Source organism: Falco peregrinus, chromosome 2, assembly GCF_023634155.1.
Source record: "Falco peregrinus isolate bFalPer1 chromosome 2, bFalPer1.pri, whole genome shotgun sequence".
In the NCBI taxonomy this organism is placed as follows: Eukaryota; Metazoa; Chordata; class Aves; order Falconiformes; family Falconidae; genus Falco; species Falco peregrinus.
This window is the reverse complement of record NC_073722.1, coordinates 72911199-72929917: the sequence shown is the minus strand read 5'-3', so window position 1 is coordinate 72929917 and position 18719 is coordinate 72911199. Positions and strand designations below refer to the sequence as shown.

The 18719-nt window shown below is 41.1% G+C and overlaps 1 protein-coding gene across 2 annotated transcripts in view; it reads right to left on the bottom strand.

Annotated features, from left to right (window-relative positions):
• The window catches only part of UNC5C (unc-5 netrin receptor C), a 260978-nt gene that overhangs the window by 21699 nt on the left and 220560 nt on the right, over nt 1-18719 (bottom strand). Inside the window, exons 8-11 of one of the 2 annotated variants that reach the window (XM_055796196.1) lie at nt 10525-10581; nt 8867-9058; nt 7271-7615; nt 4359-4446 (exon numbers count right to left, since the gene is read on the bottom strand). In XM_055796196.1, the coding sequence (XP_055652171.1) occupies nt 4359-4446; nt 7271-7615; nt 8867-9058; nt 10525-10581 (682 nt within the window). The remainder of the gene's footprint in view (nt 1-4358; nt 4447-7270; nt 7616-8866; nt 9059-10524; nt 10582-18719) is intronic. The other variant, XM_055796197.1, reaches the window with a different exon arrangement.

Sequence of the window (18719 nt, the reverse complement as noted above, 5' to 3'; positions counted from 1 at the left end):
CTTTTAACATGTTCCTTCTGAAGTTTCAAACTTAATATTCTTGATGACTCAGGTTCTTCTGCCAGCCTACCTTCAGAAGGAAATTGATCTGAAAAGTTTTCCTCCCCTTTTGTTCATGCTCTGGTCTTTTTTATGTTGATTTTTTCAATGACAATGACTGGCATTTTATGAAATTGTCTTCTGGAGTCACAAAGTAATTTTGTTTATGCAACTGAGATACAGAAGGGAGGTGGAGAAACGAGATGTGGAAGCCTTCAATATCTTTTATTTCACACCACTGAGCTTAGAGTTTACTGATGAAAAAGATAACATTGTTTCTTGGATCAAACTCATTGATCAGCTCCCTGACTTTATATTAAAGTCTATACATACACTATGAAGCCACTGATCCAAATCCTGACAAGGATCACCTGACCCTTCTCTCTTTTAAGGTAGCTAATTTGGAAGTTGCACAGTTTATGTGTGTCTTCCATCAAGATCTTCAGGAGCACTGCTTACTTCATTCTTCAGGGTTGTCACATTTCATGGGCACGGCGACATCCACTCTCATTTGCATCATCTCCTGCATGATGGATTACACAGAAGTGTCCTTCACTGTGCCACATTCAGTGCAGTTCTTGCCTCTGATTAAAGTATGCTAGAGTAGCTCCACCTAAAGCTGTGCAAGCACGGCAGGGGTTCACACAAGAACACAGGAACTGCCATACAAGATCATATCAGTGGTCCATCAAGACCCAGACCCTGTCTAGCACTGACCAGTGCCAGATGTTTCCAAAGGAAGCACACAGCTCCACTAATTTAGCTCAGAGCTAAATTTGTTTTTTAACCTGAGGCAGTTAAGAAAATCCTGAAAGCTGAAGATTTACACTCGTGCTATTTAATCCTTAGTCATGTAAGACCTAGGCTCTCACAGATGCTCATGGGAACAGGCTCTTGCCAGGTACCAATCACAGTGATGTATTTATTTATAGGTGAAAGAACAACTCAAGAAGGGATCGCTTCTTGTGAATCTCAAGGTCAGTGGTACTTCCCCAGGCTAAGGGTGACAGCATCTGATCGCCACTGAAGCAACCAACAAGCTTCAAGACAGAAACCTGTCTGATAGCTGTGAAATATTCTCATAGGCTTGTCATTTTTTTCGGTTATATATATAAATATATACACGCAAACACATATACATGTACAAACACACACATACACACAGACAGCCTTTTCCCCACTGCAGCCACTTCATAAAGCACATGGACCTTTCCATGAGGTCAGCATATGCCAGCCAAGGATCAAAGCCTGGTAGCTGCTTGCCATCCATCCTGCCCCAAATGACAGACAGAACGATTATAAGCTTGCAGCGCAGGAGCAGGAAAACCAGCCTGCTCGAGTATTAGTCTAGGAAAAGAGAAAACCCACTGCACCACAAGCATGCTAACACACTTAGAGAAAACAACTGCCTCCAAGTGGCATTTATTGCAAGCCATCAGAACCCCAATTCACCACAGAAGGATAATGATTTTAGGGTGACCTGCCTGCTCTCACATGCTTTGACGGATATGAAATGGAATATGTGGTGTGTCTTGGAAAGCTCTCCTAACCAATTTGCTGCAAGGCAATAGGGTGATATTACTGGGTTGTGAAGTCTCTCAAAATTCTGTACGACAGGTTTCAGAGACTAACTGGGGAAATGTATTAGGAAAACAAAGGAAGGAAAAGAAAAGGGGAATTTGCAGGACTCTGAGGGATAACAGATTTGCTGTTTCAGCTTGAATGTTCAGAAGTTGTTTCCTATTTCTACAAATAAAGTGTGAGCTAAATCTTAGGTCGCTGGAGATAATGTGAGCTGTGATGGTAAGCCTCTCTGTTCCTGCACTGGTTCTATTTAGGGTGGTACTATGGAGACCACATTCTCATGGCAGTGGTGGCTGTATATCAAGAAAAAGAGCCTGCCTTCCTTTTTGATTATAACACCCATTTCATAGTTTTCTATATGTCCACTTCCAAGCTACATCAACACACAACAGGACTTTTCAACCCATACACATTTACACAGTACTCATGAAAATAAATAAAGGGTCTCAATAAAGGGTCTCACAGGGTTTATTGAACACACTCCAGTTACTGCTTGGCCACAAAAGCAAATATCGGCAGCTAGTCCTTACTGTGGACTATCACTCTCTGCTGGAGTGCTGGAAGAGTGCAGCAGTGGATTTAAAAAATAATTACACCGCACACTAACTTGTGGTACCCGTATGATCCCAATTATATGAAGCAACATCTGTGGCCCATGCAGCCAGAAAAAGAGGCTTTGAGTGAGCTGCAGCTCTGCTACAGCAAGTGAAGTTTCTGCTAACAGAGTCCTGTGGCAGGAGACCATTACAGCTGAGTGCTGGGTGCCACCATCCCATTCTGCACCTCGAAACCTGGCAAAAGTGGGTAAGCAGGTAACAGGAAGGATTTTACAGTTCTGCAGCATTTAAGCCCTTTTCAGTGAATATTCAGTTCCAAGTGATAAAGACAACACCCAACAAGCTCCGTTTTAAATGTCCTAGAAGTGACTGGTTTCCATGATCATGAAGAACCTGGCACGCTGGAGTGGGGGCTGAAAAGCTGCCATAAATCAAATAAGCAGCTGGAGTCTGTGTGCCCAGAAAGCATTTACCACCAAGACAGGATGAATTCTGCTGCCCCATGGCCAAGGCATCTTGCTCTCTGCTCTCCTCTCCTAGCTAAAGGAATCACTAAAAAAATTTGCAAGTGAGGATTTGCACCCTTCCATTCCCTTTTGCAGGCATATTACAGCATACTTGCTCAGTTTGGCAGACAGCACAGCTCTAACCATGCTTTTCCCAATACAAGTTAACCTATCCTTCTATCCTGTGTGTGACCTGCTGAATAACAGGTCTCACAAAGCATGCAGAGGAGGCTTTATGACCCTTGAAGAAAATAAACCAGATTAGCATGTGACATTGGCTGTTCACAGCTGCATGAATAAGGAGGCAGGAATTCTCTCTGTAACTGGCTGGAAAAAAAATAATTGCATATATAGCTCCTCCTAGGAATGATATAAAATCTTTTTTTAAAAAAATTAGGTATTTTTAAAAGGGAGATTTAGAGGCAAGCTGAATACAAGGGATGCTGTCTGATTATATTTTTTTTTCTTTTTGCAGGAAAGGGTCCTTTTCCAATGCTGTTTGTAAATGTCTTTAAAACACAGCCAAAGTAATAGGAATACAATCAATATTAGATATGAACAGAGACACTTTTTCTGTAGCTGCAATTAGCTATTTTCAAAGAGCAGGCCATGAATAATGTATGCAAAAGGGTGGGTGGGGGGAGTTACTTATTTTTTCTTTAAGCAGATTATTTTAGCATGGATGAAAGACTACTAAGCTAAAGAATAGTGTTCAATATCACGCAGTGTATAAACAGCTGTGGCTTAGCACAAATAAAAGCCATTAAGGGGCTGAGCCAAAAACCTCATAGCTAGCTCCTCTAGCTATGAGGAGGGGACGGAGGCAAAGTAACGTGTAATAATTGCTTAGATTCATGTTTACCATTCAGCCTTTGTGTATGAGTCCATTCTGCGGACTAAGATCTCACCTTGCTCTTCATTAGGTTTTTCTAAAGCTGCTTTGAACAGTATCTTGGCTTTTTTGGAACCTTTTTTTTTAAATACCAAGGCTGCCAGATCACTCAGTAGACATTAAGATCTAGAATATGAATTGTCCACACATGCAGATTAACAGGTGAAAACAACAGAAGTCATGGCAACATTGGCTCTGGGTGGCTCTAGGAGGCTCTATGCATGCTGTGCCTGTGGCTAAGCAGGACAACTACTTGCTTACTTCTACCTCAGAGCAAGGAGTGGTGGAGGATGTAAAAACCTTTGGTCCATCCTCTTCACTGCATGGACTAGCCAAGCCCACAAAGGGTGAAATAAAAATTTACCTTCATTACAATAGGAGAGGACATTTTCCAAGCCTGGTGCTCAGGCACCTGTCCCTCTGCTGAGCTAATTTGCCACCTTGCTCCTCTGCTGCCTTCTCATTTGCAGCATGGGTCTTTATTAAGAGGTTACCTCACACCTCTGCCACACCAAACTCACACTGGCACATTTTCCTTGCTTCTGGCTATGATTCAGCATCACCCCGGCCTGAGGGGTTGTGCAGAGTGCAAGTCTTGGTTAGAAAAGCAAAAGTCTGAGCTGATTTTGCGGCGAAGTCTATCCTTGGATTTGCATGCGTTTGCCTCCAAGTCAGCAAATAGCTCCAACACGGTAGGCTTTGCATAACCATATTACCACAGGTCTTTAGTTACTACACTTTTCCCCTCTGTTAACGCACAAACAAATAAAGGCATTTTACCTCATGTTCTCCTTCCTGTGAACTGTCACATACATTTCATAGACTCTCCCTTGTGGAACGGCCCCCGCTGGGATCAGCAGGCTTACTCCTGCAGAACAGAAGAGACACAAAAGATAAAATGAAGAAAAAACCCAGAGGCAAGCGGGCCTCTGAAGAGGAGTGACAGAGGAGGCAGAAGATGAAACCTGCAATGCCAGGTTTTCACCCAACCTCACCAGCAGACTCTGCATGACCTCAACAACCCAGGAGAAAAAGCATTTACTGTAACCCAGCCATCTCCAGTGCTCAGCTAGCCTGTTCTTTTTCCTCTTGTGTGTTGGCACTGAAATATGGGAGTGGAGAAGAGGACTTTCTTCCCTTCCCTTTTATTTAAAGAGCAGACAGATGGTTATGCTTCTACTTACCTTGTAAAATGATGGAAAAATGAACGACTCTGACAAAGATTTCCAACAGTTGTAACAGGACACCTCTCCCTAGGCAATTCTTACTTAATTAAAATCAGGGAAGACAGATAGTGGAACACTGTCCCAGGAAGCAACAAGAACTAGTTGTTTCCTGAAAGATGGCTTCTGCGACTGGCATCCCGTCTTTTAATGCACTCAGCTTCTAATTAGACTACCAGGGAGGCAAAATTGGGCTGCCTGGTATTTTGAATGTGCCTAACCCTGTAAAATGGCTCAAAATTCAGGTATCCAACCTTGAAAAAAATGTGGATAAATACACTCAGTGCCCTTTTCAGAGGTGATTAGTTGCACATTTGATTAAAAACCACTGTTCTTACACTACTACCATTTCAGAAACCTCCTGTCATTCATGACAAACATGGCGCGTGAACCAGCTATTTCACTCTGCTGGACGCATCTCAGCCAGCTGTCTTTGCAGATGTGGGTTAGCTGGGAATCAGTGGCAAGGCTTTTAATATAGTTATTACTACATAACTGAAAATAAACCTACAGGCAGATTATTTACATATATGCATATGCACAAGACAGGCTTTACAGAAACCTTGCATGGCTCGGTCTCTTTTGTTTAGCATATGTGGTTTGGTTATGCTGGAGACCTCTCCTGTGCTGGTGTACGGGGGCTCAGTCCCATACCTGGCTTTGAAGGGGAAGGATTAGTGAGGAAAGCATTTTCCATGAATGCCTTCTGACACTTGTTTCTTTATTGGCCTGTTACAACCTCACCTGTGCAGGTTCTCAGCTGTAACAGGGCAGATGTAGCATGAAAGAAAGGCTTTGATCATATCATTGGGAGGATATACCTATATCTAGAAGCAGCACAGAGGCATACATGGTAGCAGTAGACAGATTGACATACTTTACAAAATGTATTTTAATCATTTTAAAGGGATCACAGCAATAAATAACCTTTTTTTTTTTTTACAAATTGATATTAATATATGTGAATTAAATGTGACTAATAGACTTTGCTGACAATGTGCACCACCGCTGCATAAGAAACCTGAATATTAATATCTACCTTCAGCCACTATTTAGAGAAATGTGAAATCCAGGACTGTATAGCATGAATTATCTACATCGCTTAGCAGTCGGCACCAGATTTCTTTAAGTATTTTTTACTTAAATCTAACAGCTATTTTTGCCCCCTCTTCCACGGTAGCTCAGAGACGAGGGCTACTGCTCACTGACCACTTTTGTCTGCTTCCTGGAAGGGCCAAACCACCTAGGTCCTGGGCCACCGAGGCATTTTGCTTTCTCTGCAACATCAACAAACAAGAAAAGGTTCAGTAAAGGAGCAGGAGACAAGGGTAGGCACCGTTTCCTTAGTCAGGGCATTGTGCTATAAAATAGCCAAGAGCTGACCACAATATGTAAAGGAAGAAGGCAGAAATGCCATGAAACCTTGAGCTACCATTTCAGGTCTTTGTGACCTGTGGTCTCACATGTACTGTGGTCCTACCTGGCCTGAGAGCTCCTGAGAAATTGGGTAGGGGGACTCCTGACCACTGTGTAGCCTGCATATCCCCCACAGCCAGTGTTTTATCCATTTGATTCAACCCCACTCTAGATGTTAGTGTTGCTCTTAATTAGCATGCCAAACCCACAGGAACATCTAGGTGCTGAAATTCCTATGAACGTCAACACCTCACTTAGGAACCAAACAGCAGTATGGCTTTCCTCCAAAATCCAGCTGTGAGAGCTGAGCTCTCCCAAGGCTGCCCAGGAGCTCCCTGCATGCTCTGAAATGGCCTCCCAGTGCTGGGGGTGGGCCTGAGGGGGGCCGCCAGCCTGGCCTCCGAACTGTATGAGAAAGACTGAGCAGCACTTTGCAACTACATCAAAAGGCACTTGATGCTCAGTCCCTCTCTTTCCTAGTTGTAAAAAAGTCAACAATACATATAACAAGCAGAGAAATATGGAGAAGGCACTCTTGCACCTTATTTTCCTTGGGTATATAATGTGTGCCGGAAACAAAAGCCTTCCAAAAATTAGTATTCTGCTGTCCTACTTCAATGCCACAGAGTCTGAGATAAATTGGAAGTGGAACAACTGATTTGTGTTTTAATTAATTTGTCTTTTTTATGTGTGATGACAAGATTGAGACTTTCTGGCTAAGAGACCCTTTCCTAGAACTGCATGAAAGGAAAAGGTGAAGGGTGCTGAATGGCACTTCACACAGGGAAGCTCTGAAGACTCACGTGTCTCAGAAAGCAGCTAAAAGACCTGCAATATTCTGTTTAAAAGGTGACCAGGACTTTGGGAAAAGAATATTTAAGTATCTTTTGAAGTAGACCTCAGCAAGAGGAAAAAAAAAATAACCTGTTTGTTCAGAACAAAGAAAAGGCAGAGTCCCAGGAGTGACCCTGCTTTTTCCTGCACAAAAGCAAGCTAACTCCAGTTGAAAACACAAAACAACTGTGCCTTTAAGCCAACATGGCTAGCACTTACCTGAATTGGGAATTACTAGGTGACCTCCTAAGGAGTTGAAGGTCCCAAATGCAGTGCACGATGGGTCAGTTTGCCGAGCAAGGCTCTGGTTCTTCATGTTCAGGGTCTCGTTCTCCAGCAGAGACTGTGTAATCTGTGGGGACAGCTTGGAGGAGAAGTCTGAGAGGTCATCCTGGGGGGTGACTGCACCGGAGGTGTTATAAACCTTGATCTTCAGGTTGGGCAGGGGGTCCAGGATTGGAGAATTGGTCATTGGGATTTTATCAGAGACATCATGCAAGGCATAAACAGGACCCCTGTACATGGCTGCAGCAGAAGTGAGGTCTGGTGGTACCACCAGGAGGTCTGCATTGGAGATGAGAAGGAAGAACCATATTACTTCTCTACTCTGATGACTTCTGGGTGACAATTTGGGGTTGCATTCTACGTTTTGCCTTTCATACCAAAGGTTGATACACAAAGTCTTTGCAGACTGACCTTTGCCTCCTTTTCCATGCACCTCTCCAACAAACTTCCATGGCTTGTATTGCCCCAACTGCTATAGAATCTAATTTTGATACAAAATTACAGCACATTTCTGCTTTAAAGGTTCTTCACTGGGATTTTTTTTCCAGGCTGCACTCTGAATTCAAGTACAACATGCTTAACTTTGGGGCAAGATGCTCTCCTTACTCTGTAGACCTAGTTTTATTAACTAAGTGCCCCTCCCTAAATGCTGAGAATCGTTAACCAATTTATCTAATTGGCCTAATGACAGCATTCCTGAAGTAAAAGACAGAACAAATTAATGATGTCATCATGCCTGTGACTCCCCACAGTTTGGGATTAGTACCTGCATCACACTTTTTGGAGATTTGTTTTAGAAGTATCTCCAGCAAAGTAAATGACACTTCTGCTAATCTTTCACATGACGACTCTCTTGTCATTGCAGCTCTTACTTTGATTTGTTCTTCTGGCACATATATTGGAAAAAAAGAGAAACTCTTCAGCCTAAGTATGGGTCTTGAAAAAGCTACCACTATCTTTAGAGTGTGGGGTTTTATTCCAGCCAATGAAGTGTGGATGTGGAAATAATCAAGCTGTTATGCACCAGTGACAGAAATGCTCATTATTAAATGATCTACTAATACTTCTTCTACAACGAAAGTACAGTACTTAAACTACTATTTATGCCTGTGGAGACAAGGCACAGGAAAAAAAGCTGTTAGTGAAACAAAAGGGAGGAAGATGTGATAGAGTTACTGGACTGTAATATCACTCCTGTGGTGGATTCTGCCTCCGTTGTTTCTGTCAGAGCTTTGCCTTTGATTTAAATATGAGCTGGACCCGTATTTCCATAAATGTCTCTGTGTTTGTTTCTAACATTGATGCTTTCTTCAGAAGTTAAATTCCTCTGCTTTATGCTCTTGAGCACATCTGAAAAAACGCCAACGTGGGTTTTTGAGCACTTGCCTATCGGAAACAAATGGATATGATCTTTCTCCCTTTTATCAAGTGCCAACAAGCATCCACTGAGTATCATTCATGCAGCCCAAGAGACTACGACCTTATAGCACCTCCCTGAATTGGTCAACATGGAATGAAATGACAACTAACCTTGTCTTGCAGCCTTGATGTTAACAGGCTGAAATCCCCCATTTAGTGCCGAGGAGTCGATAATATCTGACTCAAAGTCACGGTGGTTCTTGCGATAGACAAACAGGGCTACGACCACGGAAATAGCCAGGCATACGATCACAGCTATGACGATCCCGACGTAGAGAGCAACGTCATCTGAGTCAGGAGCAGCTAGAGGGAGAGAGGCCAGGAACCTTGAAGAATTGTGCACCTCACAGGGACTTTCAAGAAAACACATTCTTGTTTCCTACAGATATTTACTACCTTTTTTATAGGTTAATTTAAAATCCATTTCCAAAGCTATATAACTGGTCTATGCCTTTTTGATAGAAAATGATCTTTGATTTCTCTCTAACTTGTGTTCTCTTTCACTGTCTACTCATTCATCTGTCTGGTACGCAGGCTGTGTGGTTACTAAGGATAACATGTTACAGACTCAGCCTTACGAAGCAAATTCACCCTGTAAAATAAAATAGTATGTCTTAATGACATAGTATCATAATTTTGGTATTTAGTGGTTCATCTGATAAAAAAAGAGCCCATGCTGTGAGTTTTTAAACTTCAGAAGCCTTATTTTTCCCTTTTAAAAAAGTACAAAAGAAACCCCCAAACCGTCTATTTTCTATGGAATACCTGGAATATCAGGATAGATCTTTGAGTCTGCTTTTTTTGAATTAGAACATGCCAAACCATTATTCCCTTCTATCCATTTCCTTTCTAAAAAACCCAACCTAGTAAAGCAGAGAATCAAACACTGATTTCTCATCACTGGCATTAACACACACGTATTTGGATAAAAGCTGAATCAAGCACAAGAAATAATGTGGTAATTCACCAAAAGGAACCCAGATTTATTATAGCTGTCTTGTGAGAAAATGGCTATGATATTTCTACTAGCTGCTTATACCGTATCTTCAGCACTAATTCCAGGCTAATCTCTAACATCATTATCCACCAGGCATTTTTTTTCCAAAAGTCCGAATATGTGATCAAAATTTGATGTGTTTCTATACCGTGAAGAATCCCAGTTTTAGAAATAGCATAATGAAAAAAAGAAAGTGCAAAAACAAATCAGACTTTTTTACTACGCCATTTTTGTTACTTCGAAACATGTGAAATCATTTATATTTTTTTGCTCCCCGCCTTTTAGCCATTTAAGCTAACCTGCCCTCCAGCTGCAGAGGTGAGAGCTGGCAGATGTTACCAGGGACTGATCAATCTCTGTCAGATGCTGGCTATCGGACCTTCAATATACCAGCCTTGAAACATCACATATTTTTCCCCAGCAGTTCAGGAAGCAGATCTCTGAGTCCCAGCTCAAAGGAAAGTTACCTCTCCATCACATTTCTTTCATTTGCTAAAGAAATTTTTGTAGGAAGAGGGTTCATTCTCTCCAGTTTCTGTCTCTGTTGCAGAACCTTCTCCCGTTTTCCTCATGCATAAGGACTGTTACCATTCTGTGTCAACCCACTGACAGCAAAACATTGTGATTGCTGTCAAGCAAGCAGCATGCCATTTAGTCTGCCAAACAGGTCCCCCTTCGCCTAGTTGGACAGAGTTGGCGTAACAGTAAAGCTTGACCCAAGGAACAGCATCAAATTAGCATTCAGGAACATAAAATCAAACATTAAACTTACAAGAAAATCCATATTCATTCTGGGTTCTCTGTTCAGTTGAAATAGGATAAATGAAACCTTAAAAAGAAAGAAATTAAACAAAAATGGAAACAAAATCAAATTAATGAGGAGAACAAAAAAGGGAAGCATGAAAAATGGTTTAATTAAAAAAAGAAGTAAAGAAAACTGATGGCACTTTAAAATTCTGATACAGCACAGAATTATGATTTTGCATCCCCTGTCTCCTCCAGAGCCTTACTAAGAATTAATAAGCAGGCAGATTGAATTTCTAAGCCAAAATCGGTCTCGAGTCACTAACTTTGGAGTGCTTAAAGTCTTTCTTTTATTGAGCATAAACTCTAATGGATCTAATTTATTTCAGACATCAAGGGTCATTAGCATATGGAAAGTCTTTTTTCCCTATCCCTGCCATATGCTTTAATTCCCAGGACATGTTCGGTGAGGCTCTAAACAGTTTTTTTATTTAATTATAGTAGCTTGCTGTTGATCTAATAGAGCTAAAGGAGACCTGTCGTCACCGGTCAGAGGTTAAATACCCATTCGCTGAGCAGAGTCCATGCACAAAGCACTCTCTCTGTATCTCCTTGAAATTATTTTATCCTATCTTTAATACACGTTCAATAGGAATTCCTCAGGGAGCAAAGAATTTGTCAGCAAACGGGCAACTGAGTGGCTTCTCTTTGAAATTATTACAAAATCAATAAGGCCCCTGGGGTCATAACATTATTTACTTGAAATCTTTGCAAGTACCATATATCGACAAAATCATAACAAAATTTACAGCTGTATTTTGGAATGGATAAATAGGACAGATCGTTTCCTTTCTCTCTTTTTTTCTGCATCTCCTACAGCATGGCATGCTGGAGCTGCTTAGGTCGCACACAAGTTCTAGGAACTCAGTAAGCATCTCCCAGCTGCTTTCCATCCATATGGGAAAGGAGTGAAACGCTCCAAGTCCCATCCTGCTGGAAAGCTAAATGACAGATCCAAAGTGGGAGAGTCACTGTTAGGGACAGGATTAGAGTCAGTGTAAGGCAGAACGTACGTCTCCTCCATCACCTTCCCTTCAGTGCTTTTGAAGGGAATCTCACCCCCTCTCCTTGGATCGCACTGCAAGGAGCTCACACAGCCAGGGACTCCCTGCAGGTAAAACGAAACTGGAAAATACACACTGGCATGTGCCTAATGCACAGGACCACATTACAGGCAGACCACGGGAATAATCCCAAGCTCCCAGAAATGCTGTGCTTGGGTGCTTGGCATCTGTTGTGCTTTACGTATGTCTTCCTGCTTGGCTACACTGCTTGCTAATGAAGTTATAGTCAACCCCAACTGCAGGTATAGACACACCTCCCCCCAAAGTTTCCAGACATTAACTATTGCATAAATGCTACCTTAACTGAAATACCAGAGCACGAAGAACTGTATTTTGCTGATGATGTTTTTTTCTGAGGCATCATGGGACAGACTGCATTGCCTGTAATACCTATTTAAGACTTCATTTCTCAGCAACAATTCCAGCTTTACAATTGTTTTTAGAAATATTATGTTCTTAAATTCATTTATTTGGTTCCTTGAGGTAAGTTCACCTATATGTACTCTCAAGACACATAATCTTTCATACTAACTGCTTCCTACTTCTACTAGTGTACTCCATGTATTGACCATAAAAAGTCAGGCTAGCAACTTCTGAGGGCTCATCATGTCTGGGCATGAATTTACAGCACCCTACTTACTCACCACTTACTCCCCAGATGAAAGCTGAGGCCCATATTTAGTCAACCTAAATTTCAGCTATAGCCTTATGCCCAATATTTCCTTTGGCAAGATCTCTCTGGAGACAAAGTGGCAGCCAGCAGGAAATATGAGGCACAAGGACAAGGTGGAATTTAGGCTCGCTGCATCTCTGAATGCCTTTTTGACTTGTACTCAAGTCCCCTGGAAAAGCTGAGGATGTTTCCATGCATTTTGTGTACCCCTGTATGTTCCTGGGGAAGATGGCACAGGGCAGCACACGTCCCCTGGCTCTGCGTCACCCGCAGAGCTCAATCTCACCCGTGCAGAGCCAGAAAGGCTGTTCCTCTCTCCTTACAGTGCATTTCAGCCGGCAAGTTTTGCATTCAGGGTTGTGCATCGTCCCTGCCACATCTGAAGTGATTTAGCAGCTGCCACTCGACAGGCACAAAGGAGGGCACTGCCTGGATTAGCTGTGATGTTATTGAAAGCGTTCTTTCCTCACGGGAAAATGGAAATCCAGATTCAAGTCTTTCCACCAAAATAAACAAGCGTGATCCTCAAATACTCTAAAAGAAATTTACCTAATTGCAACCTTTTCATAGACCCTGTTTGTCACAAACACTTGAATCTTACAAGTTTGCATAGATTCTCTTACTGATAACTATGGAGAACATCCTTGCAGCTACATAAGTGACACAAATTTCTTCAGCAGAAATGTTTTCTATATGTGTTCAAAGGCACATCTATTAAAACAGGAGGAAGAGGTGAGGATACTGCTTTCTGCTTGCATTAGCCTCGCAAACCAACGTGCTTAGTAAAGTCAGCTTGATTTTATTGTCCTTTGTGTGTTGCAAACCGAACCAAGCACCCAACCCCAGCCGACTGCTTCCACGCAAACAGCCTGGCTTGCACAAGTGTCTGCGAGGATACGCTTTCAGTTTGAACATGGGCGTTTTGCATAGAGGGAAGACATGGGTGAGGTGGAAGGGTTGAGGGCTGCTGAGTGAGATGTCATGTGTTTGAGTCATGGACATGCCAATTTTTTGCTGAGGGGTAAGAGTCACAGCTGACCAACCTGGCTGTAGATGGATAGGTGGCCACCAGTGCTGGATGTGAAGTCCTTGCTGAGGTGCTTGCTGGCACTACACAAGCTAGGCTGTGCTGCTTACACAACCCTGTTTGTTCACAGTATATGAGCAGGCTCCCCTGGCTGAAGCTAATAGAGACCTTAACTTGAGTTGACTTCCAGCATCCCAGCCAAGCAGGCAACCCCAGCTGATTGCTGGTCGAACACCAGCTCCATTTGCCAATTAAACACATTTGTCATAGATCACTCTAACACCACAACTACAGATGCCTTCTGTCATTTGGGCAGGACTTTTTAGAATAAAGCTACCTTTGAACACTCTTCTGTCATGAAAGTAGTCTTCCAAAAGGGAGTGGGCATTGCAGTGGCAAGGGGAAGGCCTGCAGCCATGTGCTGTTGGGGGTGACTGGGCAGGAGGTAGGGTTATTGCCATGCTCCCAGCACAAGAGCACAGGTATTGCTTTAGAAAGTTGGCTTTCACACTGGTCCCTCTGACTATGCCTTCAGACAGTAAGAAAGGACATTTTCATCAGATAATGATGCAAACCTGCTGGGATTAGTAACTGAAATAATGAAGAATGACTTGCCTCCTCTCTTCAAAAGCAACTGCAGTGAAAAGAAATCTTTTTCTTGTGGTTGTTGTATTCTAATTATTTTTTTTCCTCCTTGTATCAACAGCACTGCTTGGCGAGTACCTGAGGGACTTTACGAGGATCATCACAAATTTTAACGAGGGTGAGTATAGAAAGGTGCTGGTGTGTTTGACTAGAAAGGTTGCTGAGGCTGCTGACTCACACTCAGAACAGCTGGTTTCACAGTGAGCTACTTGCTTTGAGAAAAGTAATTTAAGCTTATTCCTACAGTTTGTTGAGAAATGTACATTTTCAAAGGGGCTTTTGATGTTTTGTTGTGTAACTTAATGCTGGATGAATAAAACAGTAATAATCATACTTTACACTCGCATAGTCCCTCCTGTTTGCAGTTCTCAGAGGCTTACCAAAAGTGGTTATTTGTTTGCCTAATTTTACAAGTATCTCACCCTATGTCGTATCTGGAGAATTGGTGGGAGACTTGGGATAATGCACAGAACTTGTGCCACTGTAATTGCATGGTAAACACATTCATTAGAAAGTCTTAAATTAAGTTGATGTTTCTCTATGCATTCTACTTTATATTACAATTTAGGCTTGTAAATACATTTTTCGTCCTTGTGGAAGTGCTTCTACTAAGTGTTAAAGGTGGGCTTCTTTTAACTGAAGTAATTACACTAGCACAGATCCTTTGTACAAATGCAGATGTATCATTATAAAGGTGCATTACGTAGGCATTGCCTATTCTCTTTCTACAAAGCATGTGAAAAGCAATTTAAGCAGCTTTATAATGATGTAACACACTGGGAAAAGTGGAGGAGAGTGAATATGTACTGGAAAGATAAACCAGTCCAATGCTGGTACATAGAAAAGACTTCAGCAAGCTTTTTATCCATTTAGTTTAACTCAATTTCAGCATCAGTCACACTTGCACTGATTTGGGAAATTGTGACCATTTAACTAAATAGATTTTGAAGCTCATTTAATTAGTTTGGTGCAGTTTGTGAAGGCAGATGATCCCCAAACATTGGAAGTATAGAATGAGCGTTCTGGTCCCACATGTCTTGCTCTGACCTTCTGGAAACACATTTGTGCCAGAGGCCACAGGAGACATGACAGTGGGTCCCTGTGGCTGAATGGCCTTCAGCATATCTGCATGTGTGGGATCATCTGCCTGAGGGAGTTAGCTTTGACAAATAAGCAGGCTGACCCTCTTTACAGCATGAATTAATCTGCTACAATTTTCCTTGGGAGGAGTAGATAAACATTCTGCCAAGTTGAAAAAAAATGAAGCATTTGGGAATGAAGAATCTCAGATAATTGTGCAGAGATTATGGCACCGAGTCCCTTGACACTGAAATTTAAATAGTCTGTCACCAGATAGTCATCAAAACAACTTTTCTAAGCTCTCTCTTTTTCTGCTGGGGAAGAATTTAGCCCTCAGCATATTCATGGCCATATATATATATACATATATATATATATATATATATATATATATACACCCATAGTGCTCAGACTGGGAATTCAGTATCATGACCATGGGCATCCTGATCTCCTGTGTTTGATTTACCTGGAAAGCCCTGGAAATATACTGTCTTGGCCTGCAAACTGGTATATTTTAAAGACAACTTTTATCCCTGTGGTATAAAACACTAGATCCCAGCTTCATGAAGAGGGAACTTTGTAAATGGCTCCCCTTTTTGGCCTTTAATAGATTTTGCTAGCTTTTCAGCCATGATGAATTTGTATTAATGGATATCAATTTTAGAGTGAATTGATCAGATGATGAAAATATTTACTCTGTTGCTTGCAGAAAATAAAATGCTCGTATAAGAGAAAAATTCCCAGTTTTCTATTTGTGTTTTCCCCAGCTACTTTCCCTCTTCCCAACAACTAGGTGAGATGGTGGAGTAGCTGAAAGTGGTCTTTCTGGGCACTTATTTACTAGGGCTTATGCAGTTTGGGTCATATTTACAAAAATATTTGCCATTAACCTGCAAAGAAATTGCTTTATACCATTAGCTGCTGAGGTTAATGATACATATTTTGTGAGAGCTGGAGACATACACTTTGATTTCATAAAGTGAAGATGGCATAAAGCATACCATAACTGCTTGTTTCTTTAATGCTTCATGTTTTAATCTGGCACCAGTTGTTTCTAATCTATAAACGCTCTTCACTTTACCCTCTATGTAGTAGTTTCAAAAGGAGTGAAGGTCACGTAATTATGTGGTCCTTTTGGAAGCCTAGCCACATGACATCTCAATAACATCCTGTTGCAATGGACTCAACAGGCTGAGCATAATACAACAGCCTTTTCCCCTTTTACCCCTTTTGGCTCCGAAGTCTATGCCCTTAAATTGTCTATAAGAAAAGAAGGCGGCATGCATTCAACTGCTGCCTTTCTTTCTCTACTTTGATGGCTTTATCCAGTGTAGAGACATTGAAGTAGGAACAAGCCCTTGCTGGCAACAGGCTCTGAACCACAGAGCTATGATGGACAGATGAACAGAGACTAATTCTCAAATGTAGATGATAAAATTTGAAGAAAGCAGTTCTTAGATGATTTAAAGTAGGTATGTGATGCATACATTGAGATGAGAGTTTACCGAAACAACCCCTTGTTTCTTTGTGATACATACACATCAGATTAGTTCCAGTATTTAATAACTCAAAGCCAGTAAACTAGTAATTTTTTCTATACCAGTCCCCAAGAACATGCACCCAATTGCTTCTGTTCTTAATTTCCATTATGAGCTCTTCTTTCAACATTAATTCTGTTATCTTCCTGATTTTCCTAGATCCAATGGTTCAGAATTTTATTTAAAATCTTTGGGTTTTACTGAAATTTCCTATATTGGTTTTAGTCTCAGAAATTACACTGAAAAGTCTGAATAAAAATGGGTTAAGAACCCTATTATTTGGTTTGGTTTTGTTGATTCTTGAATTCAATGGATCTCACCAGGGTAAAAAAAAAAAAAAATAAATAAATATATATATATATATATATATATTGCTGTTTCCAGATCCCAGGTTCTAGAAATTAAGCTTCTCTCCCTTTTACTGTGAAATGCCATTCTCAAGTTAAAGTCAGCCCAATTTCAGATTTTGTAAACCTCTGTCCTCCTGGGAAGACATCCAGCAGCTCTAAATACTGATTTCCATTATAAAGAGACTTTTTTGAGACAAAGAAGAAAAAAGGCACATGCCCCTGCAGTGTTTGCAGTGCCATGACTGTAGCAGTGACCTCACATTACTAGTCCCGTTTCCATCTTACCAGTAGCTCTCAGCAACCCTACAGCTATCACCAACTTGCTGAGTTTCTTCATTATTTTTAAAGGAAAGTCTAGATGATCAGTCCAGTGGGCAAAGGCTCAAAGCTTTCAAAAGACACTTTCAAAAAAGACTTTCAATGGCTTTCAAAATGTTAATTCAGGTGCATTGCAATGCTTTGCGTTTTCATCTAGTCCCTATGATTGACATGCAGTTCACAGTCTCATGTTAGTAGATGGAATTTAGGAGATTTAATTTGACATTCAGAAGTTTTAAACTGTTCCACGTAGGTCCCACTGTCCAGAGACTGCAACTCCACAAGCTTTCAGTACCTCCTTTTCTACAAGGGGGCAGAGTACAAGAGCATCTGCAGAGTAAATCCCATATTCTGTTTAGTGTGAAGGTTTCACGTTCACTTAACACTGCTAATGCAGGTTTACCCCAGGAGAAATATTAACAATAACCTTTGAATTGTAATTGCTGTTAATTGTTTCTCTCCCGTGTTACTTCCCAGGAACTCTAGCACATAAACAAGAGGATGTGATATCTTATACCTTATTTGTAGTGGTTAAATTTAGAAAAAAACCAAAAAACAAAAAACAACAAAGTCCCTAGAGCTGGAAAAAACTCTCAGAGAGAATTTACCCAGCTTCTTCCTATATTTGCTATTCTAAAGAAAGACCTTCATGTCTGCAATAATGATGCTGAAGGTCAGATATGATATCAAGCATCCCAGAGATAATGTACAGTAATTTATTTTCGTTCTAAAGGATTAATTATTGACATGTTCAGGGTGAGCTAATAAACAGAGAGCTTGAGGTTTTGTGACTGATTATTTACTTGGGCATTATCTCAGATCTTTCCTGAGCAGGTAGGTTAAACAGGGAGTCTCTCGTTCAGTCCTTGAACAGGAGTTTAAGATATTCTATAATTAAGATTGCAACTATGTTTTCATTTTAAATTAGATCCTGACATTTTGTTAACATTGCTAGAAAGGTCTTGCCTGAGTTTAAACATGCATGTCATCTATATGGGGGTGGGGTAAGATGGAAGAGTAGGATAACTTGTTGCTAAAATTTGATGTGGATTAGAATAGGCAATTTTGACATTATGCAGTCTTTTACAGTTTAAGGACTTTGACCTTTTGGCTAAATCTTATGTCAGTCTTTAGTATCTTAGAAGCACAGAACCTTCACATTGGTTTTGCTATGCATGTTTGACAGCAAAAGTAAACACATCTAGCATTTCAATTTGCTAGATTATGTATTTGCAAATTCCTCCCTTGCAATCACTGAACGTTAAATAGACTTTCTCAGGTTTGCTTTGTTTTGCAGTTGTAGCAGGACAAGAGAAAACGGGTTATAGCAAGGGCTGAAAGGAGGACATGGGGCAGCACTGAAGAGAAGACACATGGCAAACAGCTAGATGAAGGAAGGGACAGTTGGAAGAGTATCTAGAAGAGGAGGTAAAAACCGTCAGGAATGCTGGAAAAAAAGGCTCATGGA